This window comes from Anastrepha obliqua, chromosome 1 (assembly GCF_027943255.1).
Source record: "Anastrepha obliqua isolate idAnaObli1 chromosome 1, idAnaObli1_1.0, whole genome shotgun sequence".
NCBI classification, from domain to species: Eukaryota; Metazoa; Arthropoda; class Insecta; order Diptera; family Tephritidae; genus Anastrepha; species Anastrepha obliqua.
Window position 1 is genome coordinate 29,968,450 of NC_072892.1, and position 26,325 is coordinate 29,994,774.

Genomic DNA, 26,325 nt, shown 5'->3' on the forward strand with positions numbered 1-26,325 from the left:
CAGCAAATAAGAGCAGCCCACTTGCCGCCCGTGGTCGACCCACATGCACACAACAAACGTCTGGCACGCATCACAGCCAATGAAATTACCGCAATAGTACAATCACAGTGTATTTATAGTAACCAAATAAAGTAATAAGAATATAAAAATGCAATAGATCAGTGATGTTTTTAACACAGAACAAGTTTTAGTTGAATTGTTGCCACACTTGCGCATGAGCGAGCTTTGCGAAAAATTGCCGACTCGAAAGTGAAATTCGCAAACCCAAGTGTTCAGAATTTGCCAAATATAATTGGATGTGTTACCAAAATATAGTAGAAGCAAACGAAAAACGCAATGAAATACAAGCCGCAATGGTATGCAAGCTTGCCAATAGCAAAGCTTCAAATTGGAAGTAGAAGCCGACGCTAGAAGTGCGCGTCGTATTGGAGAATTATTGGATATGATCGATGATAATTTTTGGTTGAAACATATTTAACGCTCCTTTGCGATAATGCAGGTAGTCTTATTCAAAGATTTACACAATTCGCAAAACGTAACATGACAAATTGTGTAAGCATAATTAACGAAACAATTGAAAATTACATAAATAAACATTATCTATATTATATACAGAGACTGCAAACAAATGTGATCAGATATTTTAATAGTTTATGTATAAAAACAAAGAAAATAAAGTAATACAGCAAAAACAGTAAAACAGTAAACAAAATGAAACCAAATAAAAGCAACTAAATGTTAAATAAATTAGCATAACAAACATCGTACAAGTGAACATACATATATTGAAATAGGATGCCAAAAGGGAATGTTGAACCTAAAACAAAAAAATCAAAATATTCTGTATTTCAATAGAACCACAGGTGAGCAAGAATACACTTGAGTACACGTAAACTAAGTCAATATTAACATATAAGTGAGCCAATTAGAAGATTTTGCATATATTTTACAATAGCATAACGAAGGCGGTGCTCAATTCGTTGCATACTTTACAGCGCGCCAACGCTGTGGTATGCATGAGCGCCGAATTTTACCAATTCATTTTACAATAACGAACGGTGGCTTGTGTGCTTGTGCGTCACTGCACGCAGGTGCGAGCCGGCGTGCTACAAGTGACAAGCGGCCACAGGCGCCGCAGCGAAACCAGGACGATCGCAGCTGGCCTCAAAGCCATCCAATGAATAAACGAGGCCAGCCATTGATCAACAGTTACAACAATCATATTTCTTTCCAATGCAGTATAGTTTAATTAACACAACAGCAAAAGCTTTATGTTCGAATTTTCCAATGCAAACGTTTCTTGAGTTGAAACTAAAAGTAAAATAAAATTATTGTTAATATTGAAAGGGGTTTCTGAAAGGGGAGGCAAATGCTTACATGCAAATATGGAAGGCTGGCTTTGGATAAACGAGTTCTTAGAGTTGCAAGTGAAAGCTTGCGCTTGCCTGGCAAGGCCGTGAACTGCAACTGATTCTATGGAATATTTCTATTTCTAAATTAAATGCTAAATTAAATTCCTCTTCATGAAAATCAGAGTTTTCTAAAAAATTCTGCCAGCACTTTCCCAAACGAAAAGCTATCAAAGCAAATCAAGAAAAAAGCAAATCAAATAAAAGAAGCCGGTCATTAATTTTTTGCAAAGAATCGTTTGAGTTTACATTTACAATGAGTTAATACAACAAAACTATTGGCCCTTAACGATTTTTTGTTTGAAATAAGGAGATTTATATTGAAAAATTAATCAATGAATTATTTCCAACAATAGTGCCGAAATATTTCTATAAAGAATATTATTATAAAATAAGCATTTTTATAAGATTAATGTGTAATTAAAGAAATTAGCAAGATCAATCAAATAAAAAACACAAATAGAAGCAAAAACAAAAAGCAAAACAACAGAGAAACATAAATAAAAAAATTGAAAATTTAATATGCAAACTGCAAACTGCAAAATGCTGCATGCAACTGAATTTTGAAAGCAAGCTTTAAACTGTTTGTGTTCGAATTGCAAAATTAAGGATGTTGTTTCCCAGTCAATATAAATGCTAAAAGGCGACAAAGCATACAATTGAACACCAACACACACACACAGCCACACACATTCATCCATAAAAATACACACCACACACAATAATATTCTTACTATGTATGTAGGTAAAGTAAGTATACTTAAAATATTATTGCTTACATATAAACTGTAGTTGATACACACAAAATTCATAAAATTGAGCAAAAATGGGTTTTTAAATGGACTAAGGCTAAGCGTTGAAGCAGCACAAAAAATATAAATTACATTTAACGAGAAGAACAACAGCAATGAGCATTATTTATAGTGAAGATCACAGTGAAATTTCTTTGCCTATCAAAAACAGACACACAACTATTTAAGTACACAAAGCTTATGAACTAATTGTCCCCACATTAGCTATTAAAAAAAAAACATGAAATGAAATGCGTTTTCAACACGAAATCAGTGCAAGTTTTGCTTGTGCCTTTTTAGGAAGTAACCAAGCGAAATGATTTACTAACTTCACCTACATAGCTATCATTTTTTATAGTAATTTAGAAGAGAAAATTTTGTGTAGAGTTTTGTAAAATTTGCATTCTTCACTCCACAAACAAACAAGTTGCCAAACCTAACTATTTTGATTTAGAATTAAAAGGATGTTCCACGAGAAGAATGCAAAACTCCAACCAGCCTACTCGCGGAACCGACTACTTCTCTCAATTTGCAATCAATGAAAAAAAATTCATCCTACAAAAACTCTTATTGCATAAGCAACAGTAAACAAATGTCAAAATACTAAATAGATTCGTTTATAAGATAATAAGATTGGTAAGCTAATGCAAAGAGCAAATTATAACACATAAAAAAGACAGAAATACAGAAAGACAGAAATACAAAAGGACAACGGCGGTTACCGCAAGAAGAGGTGAACAGAAACACACGAACAATATCAAAAATCAAATGCAAATCATAACAAACATACGAATGAAAAATAAATACAGCTCAAAAAATCAATTGAACCCTTCCCTCAACAATAAAAAGTACATATTTAATAAAAGAAAAAACAAAACAAAAGCAAAAACAAAAACCAAAACAAAAAACAAAATCAATACAATATTCAAAATATCATAGAAATCTTAACAAAAGACCATATAACGAATAAAAATCACCACTCACACGTTTCCGCAAAAATTAGAACAAGAAGTGGCATTCACACACCCACCCACAAGCAATTATTTGAACAATTTTCATCTATTATCATTTTCGTATGCAAACAATTGTCAACAATTCCGGAGTAATTATTTCCCTATTGGTCACTTCGCAAATGTGTAAATACATATGTATGTATATGTATGTACCTATAAGTTAAATGTACTTCTTTTTCCCCCCCTAAGCATACATGCATTCTCATAATAGCAAAACGCAATTCCGCAGAATTTCTATTATTTGATTGTCAACTCAAAAGTTGCGGTTCTGAGCCGTGAACTCCAAATGAAGTTCTGGGTATATCCGTTTGTATGTACACTTAAGGATCGAACAAAAAACATGCTTACTGTACATGAACTGTATGAGAAGTGCAAAGCTGCAAAGCACATACAACGATTGAGATAAATAATGTTTCATTTAGCATTTCTTTTTCTCGAAATATTCTATCCATTCTCTTTGCACACAAATGGCGAAAACCTAAAACTTAAAGAAATAACCTAGAATGCACGAAAATACATAGTTTGGCTATTAGAAAATAAACACCAAACAATCCCGGACTGGCTGGGCCGAAGAGAAAAGTGCACACACAAACACATATTTATATTTTCAACAAAGACGCGAGCAGAGGCTGCATGTGTAACTTTCGAAGAACTGCAAAGAACCTTCGAAAATCACTATTGAAGAAAAAATTCATGAAAATTCATAATTGTAAGTGTATGAGTACAACAAATTAATTCTAACGCGTGTGTATGCATGCGTGGCCGATCTCACCTTCAAGCAGGTGGATTCTGTGTGACTACCTTCCGGTCAAGTTCCACTGCGAGCGCGAATCACCAAATGATAGCAGTTGTTTTTGCTAATAGCGGTCGCCACTCGGCAGGCAATGGCAAGACTGCGAGTGCATTTCGGCCGTGAAAAAGCTGCTCATACAAATTCCACTTCGTTCGAAAACGGCGTAAAACTGTAGGTGCCTCGATGTGTGGAAAATAGAAAGACGCATGGCACAAAACGGAGGAGGAGCAAACATCCAACAAAGGTGGCACGCAACAATTTTATATATGTATACATGGGCATATGTATGTTTCGTGTCTTTTCACGCCTTTTTATAAATTTTTAGCACTTGAAACTAGCTTTCAATCCTTTTCAACCTTTGAGCCACGAGTGCTCGCTAATTTGCTTTTTCTGCGAAAAGCCGCAACCTTTGAGCGCCAAGTGCTCACTAATTTTCTTTTTCTGCGAGAAGCAGCAACCTTTGAGCCACGAGTGCTCGCTAATTTGCTTTTTCTGCGAGAAGCAGCAACCTTTGAGCCCCGAGTGCTCACTAATTTGCTTTTTCTGCGGAAAGGCGCAATTTTTGAGCCCCGAGTGCTCGCTAATTTTCTTTTTATGCGAGAAGCAGCAAGGTTAATATAATATTTGTTGTATTTATACTTGTACGTATATGTATATATGTATATGTTTTGAAGTCACCTGTCGCCTTACCTTTGTTTTGTGTAGAGGAGGGAAAGCATAAACGCCCGTGGCCGCAGCCGTCATGTGGGACTTTAACCAATCCTTAGTTCCAGTCAATCGGGGATTGTGTGTAATATAAATGTTTGAATCTTTTGTTTGAACACTTACCTAAATATTAATTTTTATTTTTTTATTTAAAAACTTTATTTCGTATTTTTGTTACATATTTGGATTCCATCGAGAATTTTGCATGGATATTAACTCAATTTAGGAGGTATAGTAATGTGTATGCAATGTAAAAGTTTTGATGATAAACTTTTCGGCTTGAAATAAACATTTTGGCACAAATTCGTTTTATTAGATAGATCAAGAAACGAAGAAAAAATATATATAATATTAATGTAAACTTTCGCGGACTTAAAAAAATAAAAAACACAAATAGTGAAAAAATTTAAATCCTCGAGATAACTTTGGCAAAACTTTATGGCAAATGTGGCCATTTGAAAGTGGCGAATACTACCGAATAAAACGACAAATAACAAATGACATTAACCAGATGCGACTAAAATCATTGATTAAGGCCAATTAATACGAAAAGCAACAACCGGATGTACGTAACGGCTAAATGCAGAGGCGACATCTACCAGTGACGGGCGCCGTTAGAGGGTGTAAGCAAAAAAAAACACGTGAAACTAAACAATGTTGTACTAATTTAAAGATATTAACTTAAATTAATATGTTTAGGTATAAGATGTAAAACTAGCAAGAAACATGAGAACTTTCGGTAATGTTCCTATATATTATACGAGTATAGAAAGTATACAAAATAAAAGAAATTGACAATTTAGACGTACTGTTAGGCACTTTAGGTACATTTTCGGACTTGAATGATAAAAAAATAAACAAAAATAAAACAATAAAGAAAAATGGAAATTTACAAAATTTTGAAGGAACAAAATTTGCGCGAAAATGCTATTTGATAAAAAATATTAAGTATAAAAATGCATTACATCCTCTAACGTGTGCCCATGGCATTAGGTATTTCCCCAGCCTGGAATAGCTGAAGAACAAGACAAATTCCAACTAAAATGTAAGAGAACTGCGCAAAACAATTTAATGAGAATATAAAAATGTTATAATTTACAGGCAGAATTCTAATACCTTTTATGACAAGCATTTTAATTTTCCAGCTTGTGTTCGGTTCTAACCCCTTTGATGACTACAACTCGAATATATCAAATATTTACGGATTTTTCACTTTTCATTTCAAAATTGATATTCCCAATGATTAAATGTACTTTTGACATAACACAAAATAGCGGAAAAGCGTACAATTGGAACTCGATTTACAAGATATAGCAACAAAAATGAAAATTATGACCAACTTCTGGAAAGGAAATTCAGGAAACTTCTCGGCCATATTTGGATAATTATCTCTCGGTGTAAGTCAAGGACAAAAATATTCAAAAACATTAGGCGAAAATTATAACGAAAAACAAAAAGAAAAGAAAAATTAAAGCTAAAATTAAAATTAAAACCAAAGCCAAACTGAAATATTACATACAAAATTTTGAAAGGCAAAATTTCGTAGAAACAAAATTTGTGAAAAAGCGCTGGAACAATTGAGAACCGTTTTATGGGCAGAAATGAGGACCTATGGAAAAATTTTAATATATCACGAAAAAAGTACAAGCTTATTTTAAGCACCTTCGCGCCTTATCTTTAAGAAACAAAAATAAACGACATAAACACTAAAATTAATATGAAAAACCCAAAAAATTAAAAAAAGCATAACAAAAATGTAAATTATTGTGGAAAATCTAAAAAAAATTAAATCCCAAAACAAGCAGAAGCAGAATATAAATGATGAAAAAATTTAAATTTAATTATAGAACTCTCGTAAAATAAAATTAAAGTTCTGATGTCTGAAAAAAATTATCGTTTGAGTTTTTGTTACGATTTTATATTAATTCGATTGGATATAAAAATGTAAATTATTGTGGAAAATATAAAAAAAACAAATTTAAATCCCAAAACAAGAAGCAGCAGAATTTAAATGATGCAAACCATTCAAATTTCAAATTTTATTATAGAACTCTCGTGAAATAAAATTCAAGTTTCGGTGTCTGAAATTAATTACCGTTGTCGTTTCTGTACCGATTTCATATAAATTCGTTTGGTTATAGAAAACTTCTAAATTGCACTTAGTCTTGACCTCACTTCAGGCCATCTTGATTACTTACATTCCTGCACACAAATATGTGCATATTTGTAACGAAATTAAAACAAAAAACAAAAACGAGAAAATCTGCCTTAAATTATATTTTCCAAAATTGGAACCAGAACAATAAAAACAAAGTCTTTCAACAACAAGAAATAGCAACCAAAACCAACAATCAAGACTTAATCGGTATACGAATTGAAAACATTTAAAGCAAAAATTCAATAACAAACGCAACAATGTCAAAAACTAATTCAGATGAACGACAAAAAATAAAAATGAAAAACAATAAATATCAACAATAAAATGGAATTAGAAAAATGCTCTGCACAAAATTCAAAAGTTACCATAAACGCAAAAATTACCAAAAAACACGGAATGAGTGGAAATAAAATCAAAAATAAACAAAACCAAGCAATAAATAACCGACGAAAACCACAATTAGTGCCAGCTGCTAGGCCTTTTCTGATGCCATTTGTTGAGGAAAAAGCGCGGTCGGCAATATTGGGTTTGATTTTAAGCGCTAAATAAAGGAAAACGCAAAAGTTTTCAAAAAAGTCTTGCAAAAAGTAATTCCCTATTGCTGGCAGTTGGATCTCAGAAAAAGCGCACAGCGGCTGGCTGGCCGACGAAAGATTTATTTTATTCTACAAAATTCAAAATCATAATCAAAATCGAAGTAAACCAAATCCACAACTAAAGCAGATTTCCAAATTTAAAATGTCGCATAGCGCAAATGATAATGTGCTTGACTTTATATGTATTGTAAATTCCATAGCTTTCGTTAAATTGAGTTATGACTTTTCGTTTCGTATTCGTTCCTTATTTACCACCCTCTTTAAATTGTAACCATACACATTTTCACAACAACGTATTTAAAGCAAAAATTAAAGGTGTATTCTATGTTATTACCATATGTATACAAAACATTAAAACATAAGGGAAACTGAAAAATTTAACAACAAAATATATCAAACATTGCTCAACGATTCAAAAAGAAAAAACCAAAAACCAAAAACCAAAAACATAAATGCAATACCATGCAAAAAACAAAAAAAATCAAAAAAATAAATAAATAAATGAAAAACATAAGATAAAACTATTATCTCCTTTGACATTTTAGTTTAGCATTAATTGTAAAGAATAAAGAATTCTATGTTGTGGCATCGTTCAAAAACTTTTCGTCATTCACTTGTATACAAGCTAAACGAAAACAATGCGAAAGCGAAAGCGCAAGCGCAAGCGAAAGTAATAGATAGAAGGGTGTGTGCATATTATGTTAGGATACCAAAAACAAAAAACAAAAAACATACATATAATTAAGGCAAATTCAATTTTAAGCCCGAATAACTTGAACCTACTTTTTAATTGTATGTAAACACAGAAATGTAGCATTTATGATTATTGTATAACTAAATAGACATAAAATCGTAAGCCAAGAAGAATTCGAGGTCAATAAGAATGCAGAAATACTCTATTTAATATAAACAAAATAAAACATATAAAGCTTAAAACACATCTATAAATGAATAAACTAATTAGATTTAATACTGATAATATTGGCTCTAGAAATAACGGAGTCAATGGGAATCCGTGCAAAATATACATACATACATACATATGTGCAAAAAAATAAAGCCAATACAATAATAATGACTTTATTACTAATTATTATAATAAACATACATACATGCATACATACATTTAACGTACAGGCTTATACAGACTCACGAAACTACACGTACATATGTATAACTGCATTCACTCACATGTATAAAGACATACATATGTGCATGCATATGTATTTATAAATAAGTAAAATTATATATGTAAACTCGTATCATGTTCCATATACGTACATAACTACATATAAACATATATAGACATACAAATATAAATCTGTTCACACACACACACACACACACACAAACACATGGTTATTTCTCTTTTGAGCATTCTGATATTAACCTAACTGAAACACCGCTCTGCTGCCCGAAACACATCAGCTCTGCTCGAGAGTTCTCAGCATACATAGATGTATATATATATACGTATGCATGAATTATGTATGTATGTATATATATACTGTAGAAAAACAACCATAGGCATTACTTTTGAGCCTCAAGACCTGGATTCTCCAACATGATTTTTAGTCCGCTCTCTCATCCGTTATTTCGAAAATATGATTTATCATCCGACTCTCTTAAACACAGAGTTGAAACTGCTTTTCGCAGGCACTTTGGGTTCATGCATGCACCTATATTTGTATGCATGCATATTGATTTCCATAGCAATGATCTGTACATTTGTATATGATTTTTAAAGAATGTAAACGACTGATTCATTGGTGTTAATTGTTGCTGCAGATAGAGTTTGGAGAATTACCAGATACATGAACTTTTTAAATTTATTTAAGTAACAGGCACATTGATCCTCGACTAATTTTTTTTATATTATAATAAAAACCAAGTTAGAATTGAAATTATGTGAAGTCAATCGACGCGCAAGCAAGACCTGTTTTGCAAGACATTATTATTTTGCTAAAAAAAACACAAAACTATGAGCAAGGCAACTTAACTATGTGTATGTAAAAGTGTAGTTGAATATTAAATTAGAACAATATTCATGCCGACGGATGTGCTACGGCGGAAATAAACGCTACTGTGTGCGCATACATACCGACAATGCACTGCACAGCCATCCGTAAACTGTATTATCAGCATTGCCAGCTGCCTCCTCATAGGTAGATATGTATATGCACGTGTATGTAAGTATGTGCATGCTTGAATTTATGCATGCACGAGGGCACACGATTTTGTTCCCACAAATGAGCAACGAGTACTCGCACACCTGTTTGATGTTAGTTATTCGAAAATGCTCGAGCGTGCACTCTGGTAAATCGAGAATCGAGCCTTTTGGAGTTATTCGAGTAGTGCTTTTGATTATTTTGACTTTCTTCTCAGCACTTTTTTAAGTTTTATAAATTATTTATGCACAGTGCTAACGTCGTTGCTAAACTAAAGAAATTCTGACAAATACAATTGTTAAAATTAAAATTTCTGAATTAATTGGCGAATTTCGGTGCACAAGATTCAAGTGCACGGATTCTATAGTTCTTCTATTAATTGCAGAAGCCAAATCGGTGTCCGAGATTGCTAGATATAACTTTAAAAACAAGCGAATAAAGAAATGGATCTATTAATTCTAACTTTCCTAAACCTTGGCGATCCTAACGAGTACAGCTTCTACCACACTTCCATTGCCAAAACCTTCCCAACTCGTCAGGAACATTTTTGATACAATTTTTAGCAATGTCTAGCCTTTCTTTCATTTAGCAAAATTGCTCTGTGCTCATTCTGCACGTCATGCAAACGTAAATTGTTTCATTATTTAAAACCTACTGCTTAAAAAAGAACGAATCAATGCGTTTTTCTTACACTTTAGGCGCCTTCAATTCATTAATTCTCTGCTTGTGTGCCTGGGTTCTGCTCACTTAACAAAAAATTTGCATGTAAAAGTAACAACAAAGTTATCGAGCAAAATTCGCCGCTAACAAGTATGGTTATACCTCATAACTCACTATTTTCAATGCTGTCAACTCTCTTTAAAGAGCTTCGTTAGACCGCGTTCATACAGGGAGACTCCATTTGCTTCAACTTAGCGGATTTTCTTCTAGTGTTGACCGGCGTGCTCACAAACGGCAACTCCGTTGCTTGCAATTGTTTAGTTGTTGGTCTACAGACAATAACAACATTGAGAAGAACGAGAACACAAAGGGTGTGGACACTCACAAGTGACGAGTGAAGCAACAAAAGTTTACCTGTGTAAATGGTAAGACTGCATTTCCATACTCATTAACTGCCCTCAGGCAAATGTAAGACAGCTATTTCCTTGCGCTACCAGATATGTTTCTTTAAGCCGGTTGCTTCATCTATTCACCACTTGTTAACGCTTTGCGAATCGAAGCGGCCTTTTATTGATTTCTTCGTTGCTTACTCGTTGCGATTGTGTTAGCGATCGTTTACGAAAGCACTGAAAACTAAGGGTGCGAGTATAGCTTCCGCCACGGCCATCCGTCGATTACCATACATAACAGGAGTGATTATTTGTTTTTAATATATTTTTAAATATTTTTTTTTTTTACCTCTATAAGTATAGTAAAAACTTTATAGAATAATTTTCATTTTTTCTTGTTAAAGTACGTACATTTTTCAGCTCTTTGATGACGTCCTAATTTAATTTTTTTTAATTATGAGATACCTTAATTTACTGAGGCGAATAAAAAATATTTATAAATTGCGTTTCTTCATATGTGGAACCTAATTTCTGCAGCTAATCGTAGAGATCACCTAGTCGAACTCAGCGCTAGAGAATGTTTGGTTTAATGAAAACAAACAGAGAATATTTTGCGCTCTAATTCAAAGAATTGATTGGTTCTCAAGGCAACAACATAACAATAACTATAGATTGATAACATTGATAACATATAAACCGTTAAGAGGCAATAGCATTGATATAGAAGGAAGCAAACCAAATCAAAATAACCGGCAATCAGATTTTTTGTTCAAAATGCATTTTCGAAGTAGGCGGATAATTTTTGAAGAGTGAGAACACTTTCGATAATACCTTTGGCAAATTCTTTTGGAGTAACTTTGGAATTTTAATGATTTTTTTAAGCAAATATTGAGCAACCACCACAACAACAAAACATGCATCTCTACCACGAACAGCCAAAGAAAAATTAAAACCAAATCGCACATGGGCCAAAACGTCCGATCTAAAGTGCCTTCAAAAAAACTTAAAAAACGTTGATTTAAAAAAAAAAAATAGCAAACGAAAAAAAAACAGAAAAATTGTAGAAAATTTAAAAAGTTAAATTAAAAAAATAAAAAACTAAAACGAGTAGGAGAAAACTGGAGAAATGAATAACTAAAACGGGCCCAAAATAGACCAAACCAAAAATCAAAATCATGAATTCTTTGAATTAGCGCCAATTTTCTTCTACTTTATTTAAATGGAAATATTTACGCTGCTTTTTACAAAGGAACCGAAGTGCATAGATGAGAGTAGGGAAACCCAAAATTGGACGATTGGAGGAGTGCAACACTAAGCAACTCAAATTAAGCCCCCTTCCCATTTTTCAGTTATAGGAATTTTTGGTAGTGATAATTTTTAGCAAATCATAAAATAAAAATTAGTTGCATCGATGTTTCTGCAATTAGACGTTGTATGATAGATTTCGAAGCGTTTGGTAAGCAACAAAAAATATTAGTAATACTAACTGTTTCAAAATAAATATACATATATGTATATGTATGTATATAAAAAAATATTTCCTAATATTAGTGAGAAGCTAAAAGTAAGAGTAAATATAAAAACCTGTTAGGACTAAATTAGTTGGGTGCAGAGCATGCAGATGGGAGTTAAATCAATCAAAAAAAAAAATTAAAAATTCATAGCTATGTAGTTTAAAGAAATAAATGTTAAAGAACATTATAGTAACTTTGGAGTGCAATGACAAAAATACGCGGAAAAATTGAAAAACGTGAACATTGATTAAATTCAGTCAAGAAATTATTGTCCCTCTTTTAATACAAAACATGTAAGCGTAAATTAGTTGGATTCGTAAAAAACTAGGAATCATAAACACACTAAATAATAAGCTATTATATATGAAAAACAAAAAAATTAAAAAAAAAATTGTTTAAAGAAAACATCCCTTCAAGAGACCAGGTCATATTAAAAAATACTAAAACGTATTTCAAAAACTAAAAAATGGTTTTTCTTAAAAAGTCAACATACGCGACAGAGTCTGATGTGTTAAGTACGAGGAGCAGCAGTCAATTACAAAACCAACACTAAATGAACATTAAAATACTTCAAATGTAAAGTTTCACAACAAATGAATGAGATATTTTGAACATCTTAAAAACAAGAAAACAAACAACACCCAACTGATAAAATAAGGTGAGAATTAATTAGTGGTTTGGTTAAGAAAATTTGTATTATAAGTATTTGGCTTGAAAACTTGTGTTAATTCATAGCATAAAAAAAATTAAAAATTTAAATTATAAAGTTGGGTACTTTTGACCAAAAAAACCGTTAAGAAGTTTATTTATTTACAACAAAAGATACGTACATGCATATATTTCATTAAATATTTGAAAACTTTGTAAAATTACAAGCCTTAAATTACAAGGTTTTAGCGCCGAGAATTGCCCACGCACAAAATAGGCGCAAAAGACTGTTAAATTCGGCGCTTCAGCAGATGTGCAAAACTGACAGCGGGTCTTGAGGCCTACAATCTATGTATGTATGTGCGTACGTATAAATTTTTAAATTACTTTGGTCTCGACTTGAAAAAACGAAATTGAATTCGTATGATTTTTCACAGCATTTTTGTAATAAAAACAATTTTTGTTCTTCTTGTTTTTCACAAATGAGAAATCCATCATTAAATAAAGTAGTAAGTAAAAGAAAAAATTTAGTTAAAATGCAATAGACCGGAATGATTTCCATGACATAGTACAAACAAATTTAGGATTAACTTTTATATACATACACAATTTTAAGTGTTAGAATAAACTTAAGGCGGAGGGTAAAACACGAAAAGTCATACGCCCAAACCATAACATTAATAAAGCACACATACCATGTAATGGAATAATTGCGCCGAAAAACGAAAAAGGAGTGGGAGCAGAAATTTAATGAAAATAATTTTTGGTTTCAAGATTCGATGCAACAGATTTGGGCGCAAGTGTTTAAACTAAATTTCAAAAAACATGTTTTTTCAGATCACGAAATTTTTCCATTAAAGATTGGTAATAAAACGCCACATAAGCCACAAGTATGTAACCATCAACATTTGTTTACACATTTCAGGCGTATTCATCAGCAAATAATACATATTCCATATGTATGTGCCATAATAATAAAAAAAAAACAAAAAATCAACTAGGTTCTGAACGATTTATTACACCATTTATTTCCTCACAAATACATCTAAATTTCCTTAATTGTAACTATCGCAGCAGCCCTGCATAGCATTATCGTATGTATGTAAAACAAGGTGTCACATAACACATTTCGGGCATCATCGTATTTACATAAATATATTTAAGAAGAACCCAAAACTTTCCAACTTATACATTTCATGATTCCGACTGTAAAATTGTTTCATTTCGAAGAGGATGCCAGAAAATTTCTAATTTGAAGCGAACACAAAACTAAAAAATTAAGGCTAGAAAATCGTAAATTAATGCTCAAAAAATGTTAATTAAGTATGAGAAATCAATATAAAACTCTTGTTTACTATTTAATTCATCGCTAGTTTCCCTCTGCATTGTTGGTTTCTCATCCTTGGATTGTAAATGTTCATTGTGGACACATAATCACACAAACATGCACACATACAGCAGAATAAAAATTCGTAAGTAAGCAAAATTGAGTATTTGGAATATAAAGAAAAAAAACCAAAAACATGATAAAAAATTATACAAATATAAGTTGTATTTACGCAAGGCAAAATGGCAACTTTAAAAGAATACAAAAAAAAAAATATTAAAATGGCAATTAAATAATGCAGATATGAAAAGGAAGAATAACAACCATCAACTATATTACATTTTTAATCGTAAAAAAAAATTATTTTATTGAAATTATGTAACGGAAATACAAAAAATTTTATTGTTTATTTTCATCTTGAGAAATAAAGTTTTAAAATCGTATAAAAATAGTAAAAACAAAAATGAATACCGCTTTTTATTCTCTTCGGACGTTCGGGAGGAGTAAGAGCATTGAGTAAGTAGCAAGCTGCGGTGGCAGAGGCCCATTATACCCTATGATCAAAAAGTACTGGGAATGTTTAATTTAAACGAACCGCGCATGTGGAAACCGGTCCATATATCTTTTATGTTGGCAGCACTGCAAGACACGCATCTGTCTCTATTTATCCGTTTTGAAGCGTTTGGGAGATGCTGTACGTCGCAAACAGCCGGCAATGTGGGCAAACAATTCTTGGATTTTGCGTGATGATAACGCGCCATTGCACCGAGCCCACATTGTGCTGGATTATTTGGCCAAACACCAAGCAAATATGTACCATCGTGCAAGCACCGTATTCACCTGATATGGCCCCGTGCGACTTCTTTTTATTTCTCAAGTTGTCAAGTTACCACTTCGTGGAAGGAGATTTCACTCGATAGAGGAGATCAAAGAGAATGCGACGAAGAAGCTGAAGACCATCCCTTCGTCGGCCTACCAGGGGTGCATGGAGGACTGGGTTAAACGTTGGCACGTGTGTTTTGCTTCAGACGAGTCATATTTTGAAGGAGGTAAAATAAATTTGCCTGAAATTTAACTCTGTTCTGTTTTATTTACACATTCCCGGTACTTTCTGATCATAGGGTAGGTACATCGTGCGTGTAATCAAATGAAATGTTTATACTACCTTGAGCAAAAAGTTCCCGCATCATATTGGGAAATTCAAAATACACGTTTATGCCACAAAAGTGATATTATCACATTCGAAGTACTCCCCATCAACTACTCGTACAACGCACTTAAGGGTTTAGGGGTAGTCAGAGGCCCGAAAAATTATGATTTTCAATCATTTTTTTGCTAGTCATTTGCTGATGCTTTCCATTTCAATTCAACCGGGCTATTCGGGTCATGTTCTTCGATTTCGATGTAACTTAAATATGTTGCTCTCTAGTCAAAATAATGAGACACGTATTTTTTTGTTCGCCCGAAAAGAATTTTTTTCAAGAGTTATCGGCAATTTTGTTTTTCGGCTCAAACTCGATTTTTTTTAATTATATAAGAAAACATTTTTTTTTAAATGCCCATAACTTAGTCAAAAATGAACCGATTTTAATAATTCTGTGTTCAAAATGATCGTAATTGCTTACACGAGCGACTTCATGTAGAAACAATTGCAAAAAACTAGTTGAAAATTTTTTATTTAGCAAAAAAGAAAAAAAATTGAAATTTTTTCGAAATTCAATATTTCAAAAAGTGTATTTTTTTTTTTACAACTTTTTCCAAAACAAAAGGACATCTCAAACTTTAATTGAGATGAATGCCTAGTAGCTAAAATGAGTTGTTTTTGAGTAATGAATTTTTGAGTAAAAAACCTGTTTCGCACTTTTTGTTTTTTGCTAAATAAAAAATTTTCAACTACTTTTTTGCAATTGTTTCTACATGAAGTCGCTCGTGTAAGTAATTACGATCATTTTTAATCCAGAATTATTAAAATCGGTTCATTTTTGACTGAGTTATGGGCATTTAAAAAAATTGTTTCTTATATAATTACAATAAAAAAAATCGAGTTTGAGCCGAAAAACAAAATTGCCGATAACTCGTGAAAAAAATTTTTTCGGGCGAACAAAAAAATACGTGTCTCATTATTTTCACCAGAGAGCAACATATTTAAGTTACATCGAAATCGAAGAACATGACCCGAATAGCCCGGTTGAATTGAAATGGAAAGCATCTGCTTTATTTTACAAAAATAAAAACATAGCGTTAATAAATCATATTTTGACTTGACTTTAGCAAAAAATTTCAAAAGAAAAAAATTAATAATTGATAAAGTTATCGCTGTTTGTGTGGGGCCCGTTTCTCCAGAAGTCCCTTGCGGTGATCATCACAAGTCCTTGGAGATTCTTCTAAAATCAATCGGACAAGAGCAATTACTTTTATTAATAGATAATCTTGTGCCTCATCGAAGTTTTTGTTTTTCAAAATTAACAATATGGCGGCCTCAGGAAATATTTTTTCAGATTTTCAAGAAAAAAACCAACAACTAATTGTTAAAACAAAAATCGAAAATTAAAAAAAAAAATCCTTCAGTCAGGCACGAGTTTTTTATGTTTTTCATAAGCAGCAGATTCCAACCCCCTTTCACAAACGAATTGTACGCCGATGAGCAAGACATGCGAAGGCGTCACACTAGGGCACCCAAATAGTTATGCACATGGATACATACATACACACATACATGCATACAAATATACAAATATAGTTAGTTAGGTAGCAATGGATGTTTGTGTTGTTAAAAATATAAATAGGCTTTTATTAACTAGGATTTAATTTATAGATACAAATCACATATGTAGCTTTTTCTCACTTTTCACCACAAAAACAAATATTAAAAAAAAAACGATATTTGCTCTTTCACTTATTTTAAAAGTAACTAACAAATATTTACGTCCTATGTATAATCTTTACCTACAAAATAATGATGATTTAGTTGCTGAAAAAGAAAATTTCGAGTTTGCCTGAATCGCCAGCGACGTCAAATATTCTAAAAAGTTCGTTACAAAGATCTACTAAATAACTTGGGCGATAAGAGTCATTAAAGGTGCCTTACTGTTCCGCTGAGTGAGTTGTAACGGCTAAAAGTCACAACTTCTGGTACGTGCGCTGTTGGTGCTTGCACGTTGTTGATAATTTCCCAAAGTGTCTTAAAGACTTTGGCTTTTGGTGGTGGTTGTGTTAAGGAAATAAACGCAAGAAATAGCAGAGGTGCATTGTGTGGTGGTGACTATTGTTGTGACTTATGTTTCGCTGTACGAAATGGTGCGACGCAGTATAGTTCAAACTACAAATTAAACAAAAAGAAAATATAAAAAAAACCATATGGCATGTGATTATACGACTTTGAGTAGCCCCAGGAACTTGACAATATTTTGAGCCAAGGAAGTAGGTAAGTATTGTATTTACCACCAAATGCATTGAAAATGCAACCACCGTTGCGATGGACAAGGCTTTGAAAAATGCTATATGAGGAAAAGTAACATTTTCTGAGTTGACGTCAAGCTAAAGAAAATATAATACCTTTTTAAATTTCTCTCATGGCATTGAACTAAAAACTGTTCGACCTGTAGCTGCTTTTTTTACAGGCTGCTTTTTTTACAAACTGAAGTTTAAACAAATTTCGGGGAAAAAGTATTGTAGGGTATAAGTAAGTTCGAGTGGAAGTGAACTTTTTAGTAAAATAATATTTTCACCGCCTTCTGCTGTATCAGTAATTTTGAAATTACTTAACAACTGATAAAAAAAACACTCTTCCTAAGACGTGCTGAAACCATTTTGGGCAAAAAATTCTACCAAAAATTTGTTATCAAAAACCCAAATTTATGGCCGGGAAAAAATTCGTAGTCAATTGCACATCGTGTAAAACCGAAAGAAGTTAAGTGTATTATAAAACATACTTTCAGGCGGTATGCATTGAAAAGTAATGTAAGGCCTCTACGGCTCGCCACTTCTCTGCTCCCAATCTGTGGACTCTGCTCGCTTGACGAAAAATTTGCATGAGGAAGCAATAACAAAGAGCAAGATTCACTTCCAGTATACAGATCCGCAAGTAAAATCATTCTCAGCTGGTCGTCAAAAAATGCCCACAGCTGAGATCGCTTGATTCCAAAACGCACTTTTATGTAACATGGTTGCATAAAAAATTAGTAAATTTCATAGAAAATCGTATCAAAAAGTCTAAAAAATACAAAAATATAGATATTTCTCAATAAAAACAATACTTCTTATCTAAAACATATATTAAAAATATTTGTGTTTTCCAAGTCAAAGATATTATTTTGTATTATTATGATTATTTATATATATTTTTTGACGTGATAACGTCTTATAATTCGATTTAACAGGCTGCACGCACGAAAAAATGTGTCGTTACCTTGCTTATTAGTGTTACCTTGCTCATTGCCGTTACCTTGCTCATATGTCGTTACCTTGCTCATTGCCGTTACCTTGAATGAACTGCAAGCGAAAGCGCGGAACGAACGACAAAGCAAACAAAGCAAACGGACGGCAACGCTGGACATCTTGCTCTCTCCTACTTAAGTGAGCGTATATGTGTATGTATATGCGCATATGTACATATATAAATTCACGTATTTGTATTTGCATATGCCTTCTTATTGATTTTTATTAATTTGATTTACTTGAAGAATTTAAAATAAAACCAAGTTTGTTAATAATACCTGTTGTTTTAATGTTATAATTATTAATTTTTTTATTATATATGAAGGAAAAAATGTATGGTACAATAATATTTACCATATACCTTATAAGATATGTTGTATACTAATATATGTATATAAACATGCATATACATATAGAATTTCGCGCAATTTTCAAAAAGAACAAATCTATATGTAAAGATGCATACAAGTCATATGGACATATCAAATATACGAATCTATTCCGTACGCAAGCAAATGTAAGCTAATGTGCTTGAACTGCAAGCTAGAACGCGGAACGAACGACAAAGAGCACAATCGGCCCCCGCGTTCGGCAACGTTCGACATCTGGCTCTGTCCTACTTGAGTGAGCATATATATGTATGTATATGCGCATATGTAGGTATATAAATTCACATACTTGTATTTGCATATGCCTTCTTCCTGTGTGCATGGTAATGAACCATTTCTCTGTTGAGAATAGGACGATGATGGGAAAAGTAGGAAATGAAAGAGGGTGTTTCGAGTGTAATGTGTCTTGAAAAAGGCGAATCGATGATGTTGCCTCTTAGTATTGTTTACTTATTAACGTCTGATGCACAATCGAAATTGAACATATCTTTCATGAACTTGATAAATGTTTCGTCATTTTTCACGTTTGTGTAAATGTAACTTGACCTATTCCATTGCAATTCCATTTACCTCCTCCTCTATATCCATACAAAATATCTATCAAACAAATAAAATTAAAATTTTGTTTTGAAAATTGCAACCATTCCATCAATATTTTCTTATGACGTTGTCACGTTAAACTATCGTCAGTAAACCGACTTTACAGACAACCTCTTTTTTATTTTCGAATTTCGAATCTACATAGTTTGACAGTATTTGATTTTAATATTTGTTTGGTGTACATTCGTGGTAGAAATTTACGTAAGTTTGCTGTGTATAAAATGTGAATTATATTAGCTGTGTTGCATCTTTAAATATGCAGTCATATTTTTAGGTTTCAAAAAAATATCACCTTCAAATTTAGTAAGTTAATTCAGAAGCTCTTCTCCCTCAATATGGGTAGTAGGCAAAAATGTCAAATACATCGATGTTTTAACGTCCGATGTTTGTGCAGTGTTTTAAACATCGATACTTCGGAATATCGATATTTTACTTTAAGATGTTTGCAACCCTAGATGCGACAGCTGCGAAATAATGTCGAAGGCGCGAAAGGCGCTTTACAACACTACGTAAGTTATGCAATTGTCAAATTTGACGGCCAGCTGACAGATTGGGCACAATAAGGGACAATTCGGTTTATTATCTGGTGCATAATTGTAACCAAAATGTCCTTGCTTACAGCATTCAGCAAGTAACCAACTATCCTAAAAACAATGGTAAAAATTATACATTGCTCATACTTTCAGATTGGCGTTGCAGTCATCACTCCGTCAAGTGAGTACTACTGCAGTCAGTCGACTTCAAATCTCCCCAGTGCTTTTTGCTGAACCGCTGAAGAAGAAGAAGAAGCTTGATCCACAAATAATAAAGCATCGGGAAGATCGTCGTAGAAAAAAATTGGAAAAGCAAATTCGTCGCCTAGAGAAAAATGCAAGACAACTGAAACCGGTAGAAGAACTAGAAGTTCCGCTTACGCTGTTGGACGAAAAAGCGTACGTACGAGTATTGTGGAATGTGGTGTGAATATAATTAATGTTTAACAATTAATAGGAAACGTGAACGCAAATTAGCACCCTTAAGTGAGGAAGAACTTGAAAAACGTGCACTGCAAACTAAAGAGTGGGCAAAGTATAAACACCAAATGAAGATTCACGACTTCCAAATCATAGATAGGTTGCTACAATCGCAAAATAGAGCGTTGGAAGAGTTGCGGAAAGAATCTGAAGAACTATACCAAGAGGCTATTCAAATAGATATGACACTTGTACCTGTAACAGTGAAAGGACCAGTAGCAACGCCGCCTATAAAAAATTACGTTAGTCCAGATGGCGATTATATAGTTGAAGTTAAGAAATGGGATTAAGAAAAGTCTCATAAACTTTGATTTGTTATTTACCACATGATAAAAAGTTTATTATTAGTAATAAATGTTTGTCATACAAATTTATTGATTTAGAGTAATTGTATTGCGTTAAGTACTTGCCGGATAAATCAGTTATTTCGCTATCATGGTCCAGAAACATACACTAATCCAGATGTGTCGTACGTATGATATGTGCTTTGTTGCATGCATATGCTGTAGGTATATCTGACGGTGTATAATATTCTTTATATATACCCGCGCGCACTAGTATGCATGGGATATTAATTTTATTCACAAAACGGTTATGTGCAATATATAAGGCATACAGGCATTTCGTATGAGAGGAAACCATTACTCACATAAAATGTCATAACTCAGGAACGGCTGCACCGATTTCAATCAAACTTCACACAAACCACCTCCTCAAAGGTAGAAAAGAACTCTAAAATTTTTGTGTCAATCGGTTTGGCGGTTCTTGAGTTATAAGATTACCAAGGAAATGTAACTTCTTTTTATATATATAGATACCAAAAGTTTCAGAATGATGAGAAGAGTTCATTTAGCCATGTCTGTCCATGCGAACGGTAACTCCAGCAAAAATTAATATCCATATTTCAATTAAATTGTGCGAGTAGGTTGATTTTGAAAATAGGGGAAATCGATCAATAACCACTCCCATCTACCCTAAACGTAACATTCCCATGGCAGCCGGTTCTACGTTACCGGAATGACTCGGGGCTTTTCCCGACCAAGGGTTGCCGCCCCAGTAAACTAGCCGTGTCTAGTGAACCACATATCATCAACCCTAAACGTAAGCAAAATTTCCGTTCATTCGTCCAATAAATAATTTTAGCTCAGGCGAATCGTATATACATATGTATGTATGTATGTAGAGTTAAGCTCTTCTGTTAAAAATAAATGAAACTTAGTAAAAATGTTTTGATTTCTTATTCTTCGCGAGTTCGTTTAATTCCAAAAATTAACGGCCAGTCAACAATACATTTTTAGCTAAAATGTGCGTGGGTACATAAAGTTCGGTCAGGAATGACTTTAGCCGTTTCTTCTTTGTTCAAATTCGAGTTTAACTTTTTCTCTCCAAATCACGTAGACTGGTTCAATTGGGCATTGAAGAACATACAAATAGTATAACAAAAGTTGATATAAGCTCACGAAAAAATTGGAAAAAATATAACGGAATTACAATTGCAAAACTAATTAAGACCCTTTGTTGGGTACCGGGTCTGGTCAGACTTTTACGACTTTGGACGGGAATTTAACATAGTTCTATTATAGCTAACGACTTGAGCTTCCAGGTAGTTTCCTCAAATTTAATTTTCTATCGATTTATGGATATAACGTTTTAGAAAGGATCGTTGAGCAACACGAAAAAAGGCCAGACCCGGGTGTTCAACCGAAGGTTTTATAAAAGATGTCCATGGTTCGAAATCTATAAAAATTTACTTTATTGTACACTTCGAGAACAGGTAGGAAATAATTATTTTAGTATAACAAAAAATAAAAGCGATGGCAAACCTCCGAGTGTATTTCTGTCACAAAAAAATCTCCTCATAAAAACCGTTTTTCGTTTGGAGTCGGCTTAAAACTGCAGGACCCTCCATTTGTGGAACAACATCGAGACGCACAACGGAAATATGAGGAGGAGCTCGGCCAAACAGCTAACAGAAGTGTACGTGCTAATTATTTAGTTATTTTTTTATAAAATTAAATGTGATTAATTTAAACAACAAAATTGAAGATTCGCTACTATTAGAAAAAACTTTTTCTTCATTTTGGTCTTTCACCGAGATTCGAAACTACATTTTCTCTGAATTCCGAATGGTAGTCACGCACCAACCAATTTGGCTACGGCGGCGAATGCTTTGATATTAATTCAATTGCCGAAATAATGAATTACGTTGCGTTAAAATATGTCTTCTGGATAATTTCGACTGACTTCTAAAGGAAATCACATATTTTCCAAAAATTAATATTCAAGCATTTCTAAGCCATTTTTCTATATGTGTAAATAAGCATTTAAAGTAATTTTTTTTTTCAGGAATAATGCATAAATTCCAATATAAATGTGAACACATTGTTATTACCCAAGTCGGCGGGGTCTTCGAAAACAGGCCTATATCATCCCAACGACAGTCACTGTATCAGCGCTTCGCATTGTATAGGGGTTTCTGTTTTTGTAGCAGCATAAACCTTCCCCATGCACATACGGGCAATGCTGCTGGAATGGCTGTCTGGATATAAATCCGGGTCGCTCCGCTAACGTAGAACCGATAGTCCTGGGAGTTTTTTTTTTTTGTTTAGTGCGTGTTTTTGTTGATTCAATAACTCTCTAAGGACATTTCCGTACATACACCAGCAGTAACTACGAACTATGATTGGCAGTTGTTGGTGTGCTTATTCATGTGTGCGTTCGCCCATTTGTCCAGTATGACAAGTTAAGAACATATTTATTTATGGTAGGCTAGTAGGTTGGTAGGTTGGCGATTTCCAAATTCCGGCTGATAGGGAAAATTAGCTCTAAAGTAGGCAAAATTTTGCTTCCACAACTTTACATTAATTTTATTTATTTTAAACGGTGCCTTTGGCTTTTACTGTGTTCTGCTCCTATGTATGTACTTGCCTCAAATCTAAAGTTAATAATGTTAGGTACGCTTTCCATAACTTCATAGAGTGTATTTAACAGAGAATAAAGCTTAAAAAAATGGTTAACTTCATAAACGCATTAATGCAAAGCGTCACGCTCTTTTATTTTTTAATCTAACCGGTCGTAATTTGCGCAATTTAGTTGGAAATTAAAATCCCGCGTTGATGCTTTGCATTAGTGCGTTTACGAAATCATCAAATTTAATTAAAGCAATAGTATGACTCTTAAAGGTATACATGTTAGAGTAATTAACTGGTTTGAATTGAAATCTTATAAAGATGAATATTGCGCACCAAGTTTTTTTTGTTTTTATTAATAAATCTTTTATAATTTCACGAATTATGAAGTGGTAGAGGTAGTTTTTGCAGCAGCTTGCCGTTTTTTCACACCCCAATTATAAACTCGAGCCATATTTACTTCGGTGGTAGTCAACTGATCCCTAAAACAAAACAAAAAATCAATATTTTTATTTTGCCACTTTAACGAATTTTGTGAATTTACCGAAGAAAGTCTTGGTCATGCTCTACCGTTTTAAGATTTACAACTGCAGAGTTCATATTTTGCTTCAAAAGCTCCTCGGCCTCGTCTAGTGGATATTCCAACATTACACTAGCACCCAGCCAGAGGCATACCGTTTTCGTAGGTGGTACAAGTGTTTTAATAAAAATTTGATCACTAAGTAGAAATTGCGTTTCACGCTCTTCCGTTTCTTGCCTTAGCACATTCACCATTTCTAAAGATCGCTGAAGATCTGGAATCTGTGATTTGAGTTTACGACGCCGCGCCTCTAGATTAAATGCCATAAATCTATACTTGCTATGTTGTTCATCTAATCTCTGTAGAACTTTCTCACAATTGTCCTCATTTTCGGGTTGTGCCATGAATGTATCAATTTCTTCCTGTAAATGAACCGTGATGATTAATAATATAGTTGCGAGACAAGGGAACCCGCACCCCTTCTTGAAGCATTACTAGGTTAGGTCAGCACTACTACTATATTAGGCATTAACATTGAAAACTTACCAGAAATACAGCCTCTGGTATACCGGCGAAAGACTTTTGATTTTCGGGTAATTTTGGCATTTCTATAGAGTCTACTATACCAGTCATAATTCTAAAATCCGGCAATAACTTTTAATTAAATCAATTTACAACAGTCGTGCAGAATTATATAGACACCAACAGATATATTCCACACATTCGCTTGCTTTAGAAGTGTCAAAATCAGTTGTGTGCAAAAGAGAAAACTATACAGAGATGTTGCCACCATACTGACACCAATGCTTTACCACACATCTACACTTTCTACTAAATATGTCTTAACATTTGCCAAATTTCTGTTTTGACTTTTTCCCGTTTTCTCATGTGCGTCTCTCAAATTCCATTTTCAAAATTGCAACAGATAAACCGGATAAATATATTCACTCACGCAAATGCAGCGGAAAAATTACAAATGAGTTGTAAAACTATGATATGACGTTGACTGATGTTAAAACTATATAATAAATGTTTTTCTTAATTTTGGTATTTCACCGAGACTCGAATCTACATTTTCACTGTAAATTCCGAATGGTAGTCACGCACCAACCCATTCGGCTACGACGGCCGCGGAATTTTTAAAACTATGGATCAAGAAATTCGGTGGGACAGATATGTTTTAACAGTGAATTTGCGATCTCTACTCGACATTTTTGCTGGCAAAGGCAACACATCCATCGGCAGTCTATAGCTTTTCTGATATTCTACCAGTTTGCAAATCTTGTTACCATTATTGAGTGATACTAGGCGAATCTATACAAGATGATGTTACCAGAGCCACAGTAACATTAATATCATTTTTTTATTTAAAATTTGGAATTCAGTTTGAATTTCAAAGTTTAAGTATGAATGTAAACAAATAAAAAACAAAAAAAAAAGCAGGCCACATTCACATTCAAACACCCAAATCATTAGCAATGAGCACTATCCATTTGATATTTATAATCTGATAAGGCATATGGAGATGCTCTGAAATATGACCAGAATTGATTTCGCATTGACTTAGATATCCGCCTCAAAATCTTAAAAGATGTTCAGCAATCTTATTCAAATTGAGAAGGTCGAATTGTATACGAATCCTCTTCGAGCAATTGGTGCATCATTTGCTTACCTTTCTATGAGGCTATGAATATTTTGCCAAAGAATTCCGATTTTTACCCGTTGAAAAAAATGTTTGTTTTGGAGCCGCAATTGTCATCAAAAGTAAGAAGCAAAATATAATAGGAAATGTAAAATGGAATATTTTGCCCAATCAAAGCAACCTACTAAGCCTCCCTGGTGCAATGTAAAAAAATATTTATCAATGAAAATAACAAAATGTAAAATGATTTATTACATGATTTCAATACCTTTTAAAGCAAACAAAAATGTGTCCTTTTTCCAAATATTGCCAAAAAAATTACGATTTGCGCTGCATTTGTGCTCTTTCCCCTCAACCAAAACGAAAAACGTTATTTATAAATATTTATTGTAAAACAAATATTGAGAAATGTGCTTTATACTTACATATCGGGAACGGCCGCACATCAACTTGGTTCTTCGCAACACAATTACTTATTTATTTATTTACGTGAAATGTAATCATAAAAATTTAAATTACCCAATTAAGGCAACTAGTGGCGGAGACTATCGGCCTCTTTATTATTTCCTCAAACTGTGAATCACTGCTCTCATCGCTACTCGTTGTTTTTATTTTTCTAATTTCATTAATGTCGTTCCCCCATT

General features: G+C 33.2%; 2 protein-coding genes across 2 annotated transcripts; one reads left to right on the forward strand and one right to left on the reverse strand.

Annotated features, from left to right (window-relative positions):
• The first annotated feature begins 20,126 nt into the window (after positions 1–20,126).
• On the forward strand, positions 20,127–20,982 carry LOC129250080 (39S ribosomal protein L40, mitochondrial). The gene is made up of 3 exons (XM_054889726.1): positions 20,127–20,228; positions 20,284–20,529; positions 20,588–20,982. Exons 1-3 carry the CDS (start codon positions 20,203–20,205, stop codon positions 20,898–20,900), a joined length of 585 nt encoding a protein of 194 aa, XP_054745701.1. The 5' UTR covers positions 20,127–20,202; the 3' UTR covers positions 20,901–20,982.
• A 2,859-nt stretch (positions 20,983–23,841) lies between these two features.
• Positions 23,842–24,780, reverse strand: LOC129248330 (prefoldin subunit 3). Its single transcript, XM_054887836.1, has 3 exons — positions 24,586–24,780; positions 24,064–24,461; positions 23,842–24,001 (listed from the first exon to the last, which is right to left on the reverse strand). Exons 1-3 carry the CDS (start codon positions 24,670–24,672, stop codon positions 23,902–23,904), a joined length of 585 nt encoding a protein of 194 aa, XP_054743811.1. The 5' UTR covers positions 24,673–24,780; the 3' UTR covers positions 23,842–23,901.
• Positions 24,781–26,325: the final 1,545 nt, after the last annotated feature.

Excerpts from the sequence above, each read along its gene's own strand:
- LOC129250080 (XM_054889726.1), top strand. The coding sequence starts at position 20,203 with ATGTCCTTGCTTACAGCATTCAGCAA. Across the intron at positions 20,229-20,283 it reads TTGCTTACAGCATTCAGCAA|ATTGGCGTTGCAGTCATCAC; the intron begins GTAACCAACTAT and ends TCATACTTTCAG. Across the intron at positions 20,530-20,587 it reads ACGCTGTTGGACGAAAAAGC|GAAACGTGAACGCAAATTAG; the intron begins GTACGTACGAGT and ends AACAATTAATAG.
- LOC129248330 (XM_054887836.1), bottom strand. The coding sequence starts at position 24,672 with ATGACTGGTATAGTAGACTCTATAGAAATGCCAAAATTACCCGAAAAT. Across the intron at positions 24,462-24,585 it reads TACCAGAGGCTGTATTTCTG|GAAGAAATTGATACATTCAT; the intron begins GTAAGTTTTCAA and ends GTTCATTTACAG. Across the intron at positions 24,002-24,063 it reads CATGACCAAGACTTTCTTCG|GGATCAGTTGACTACCACCG; the intron begins GTAAATTCACAA and ends GTTTTGTTTTAG.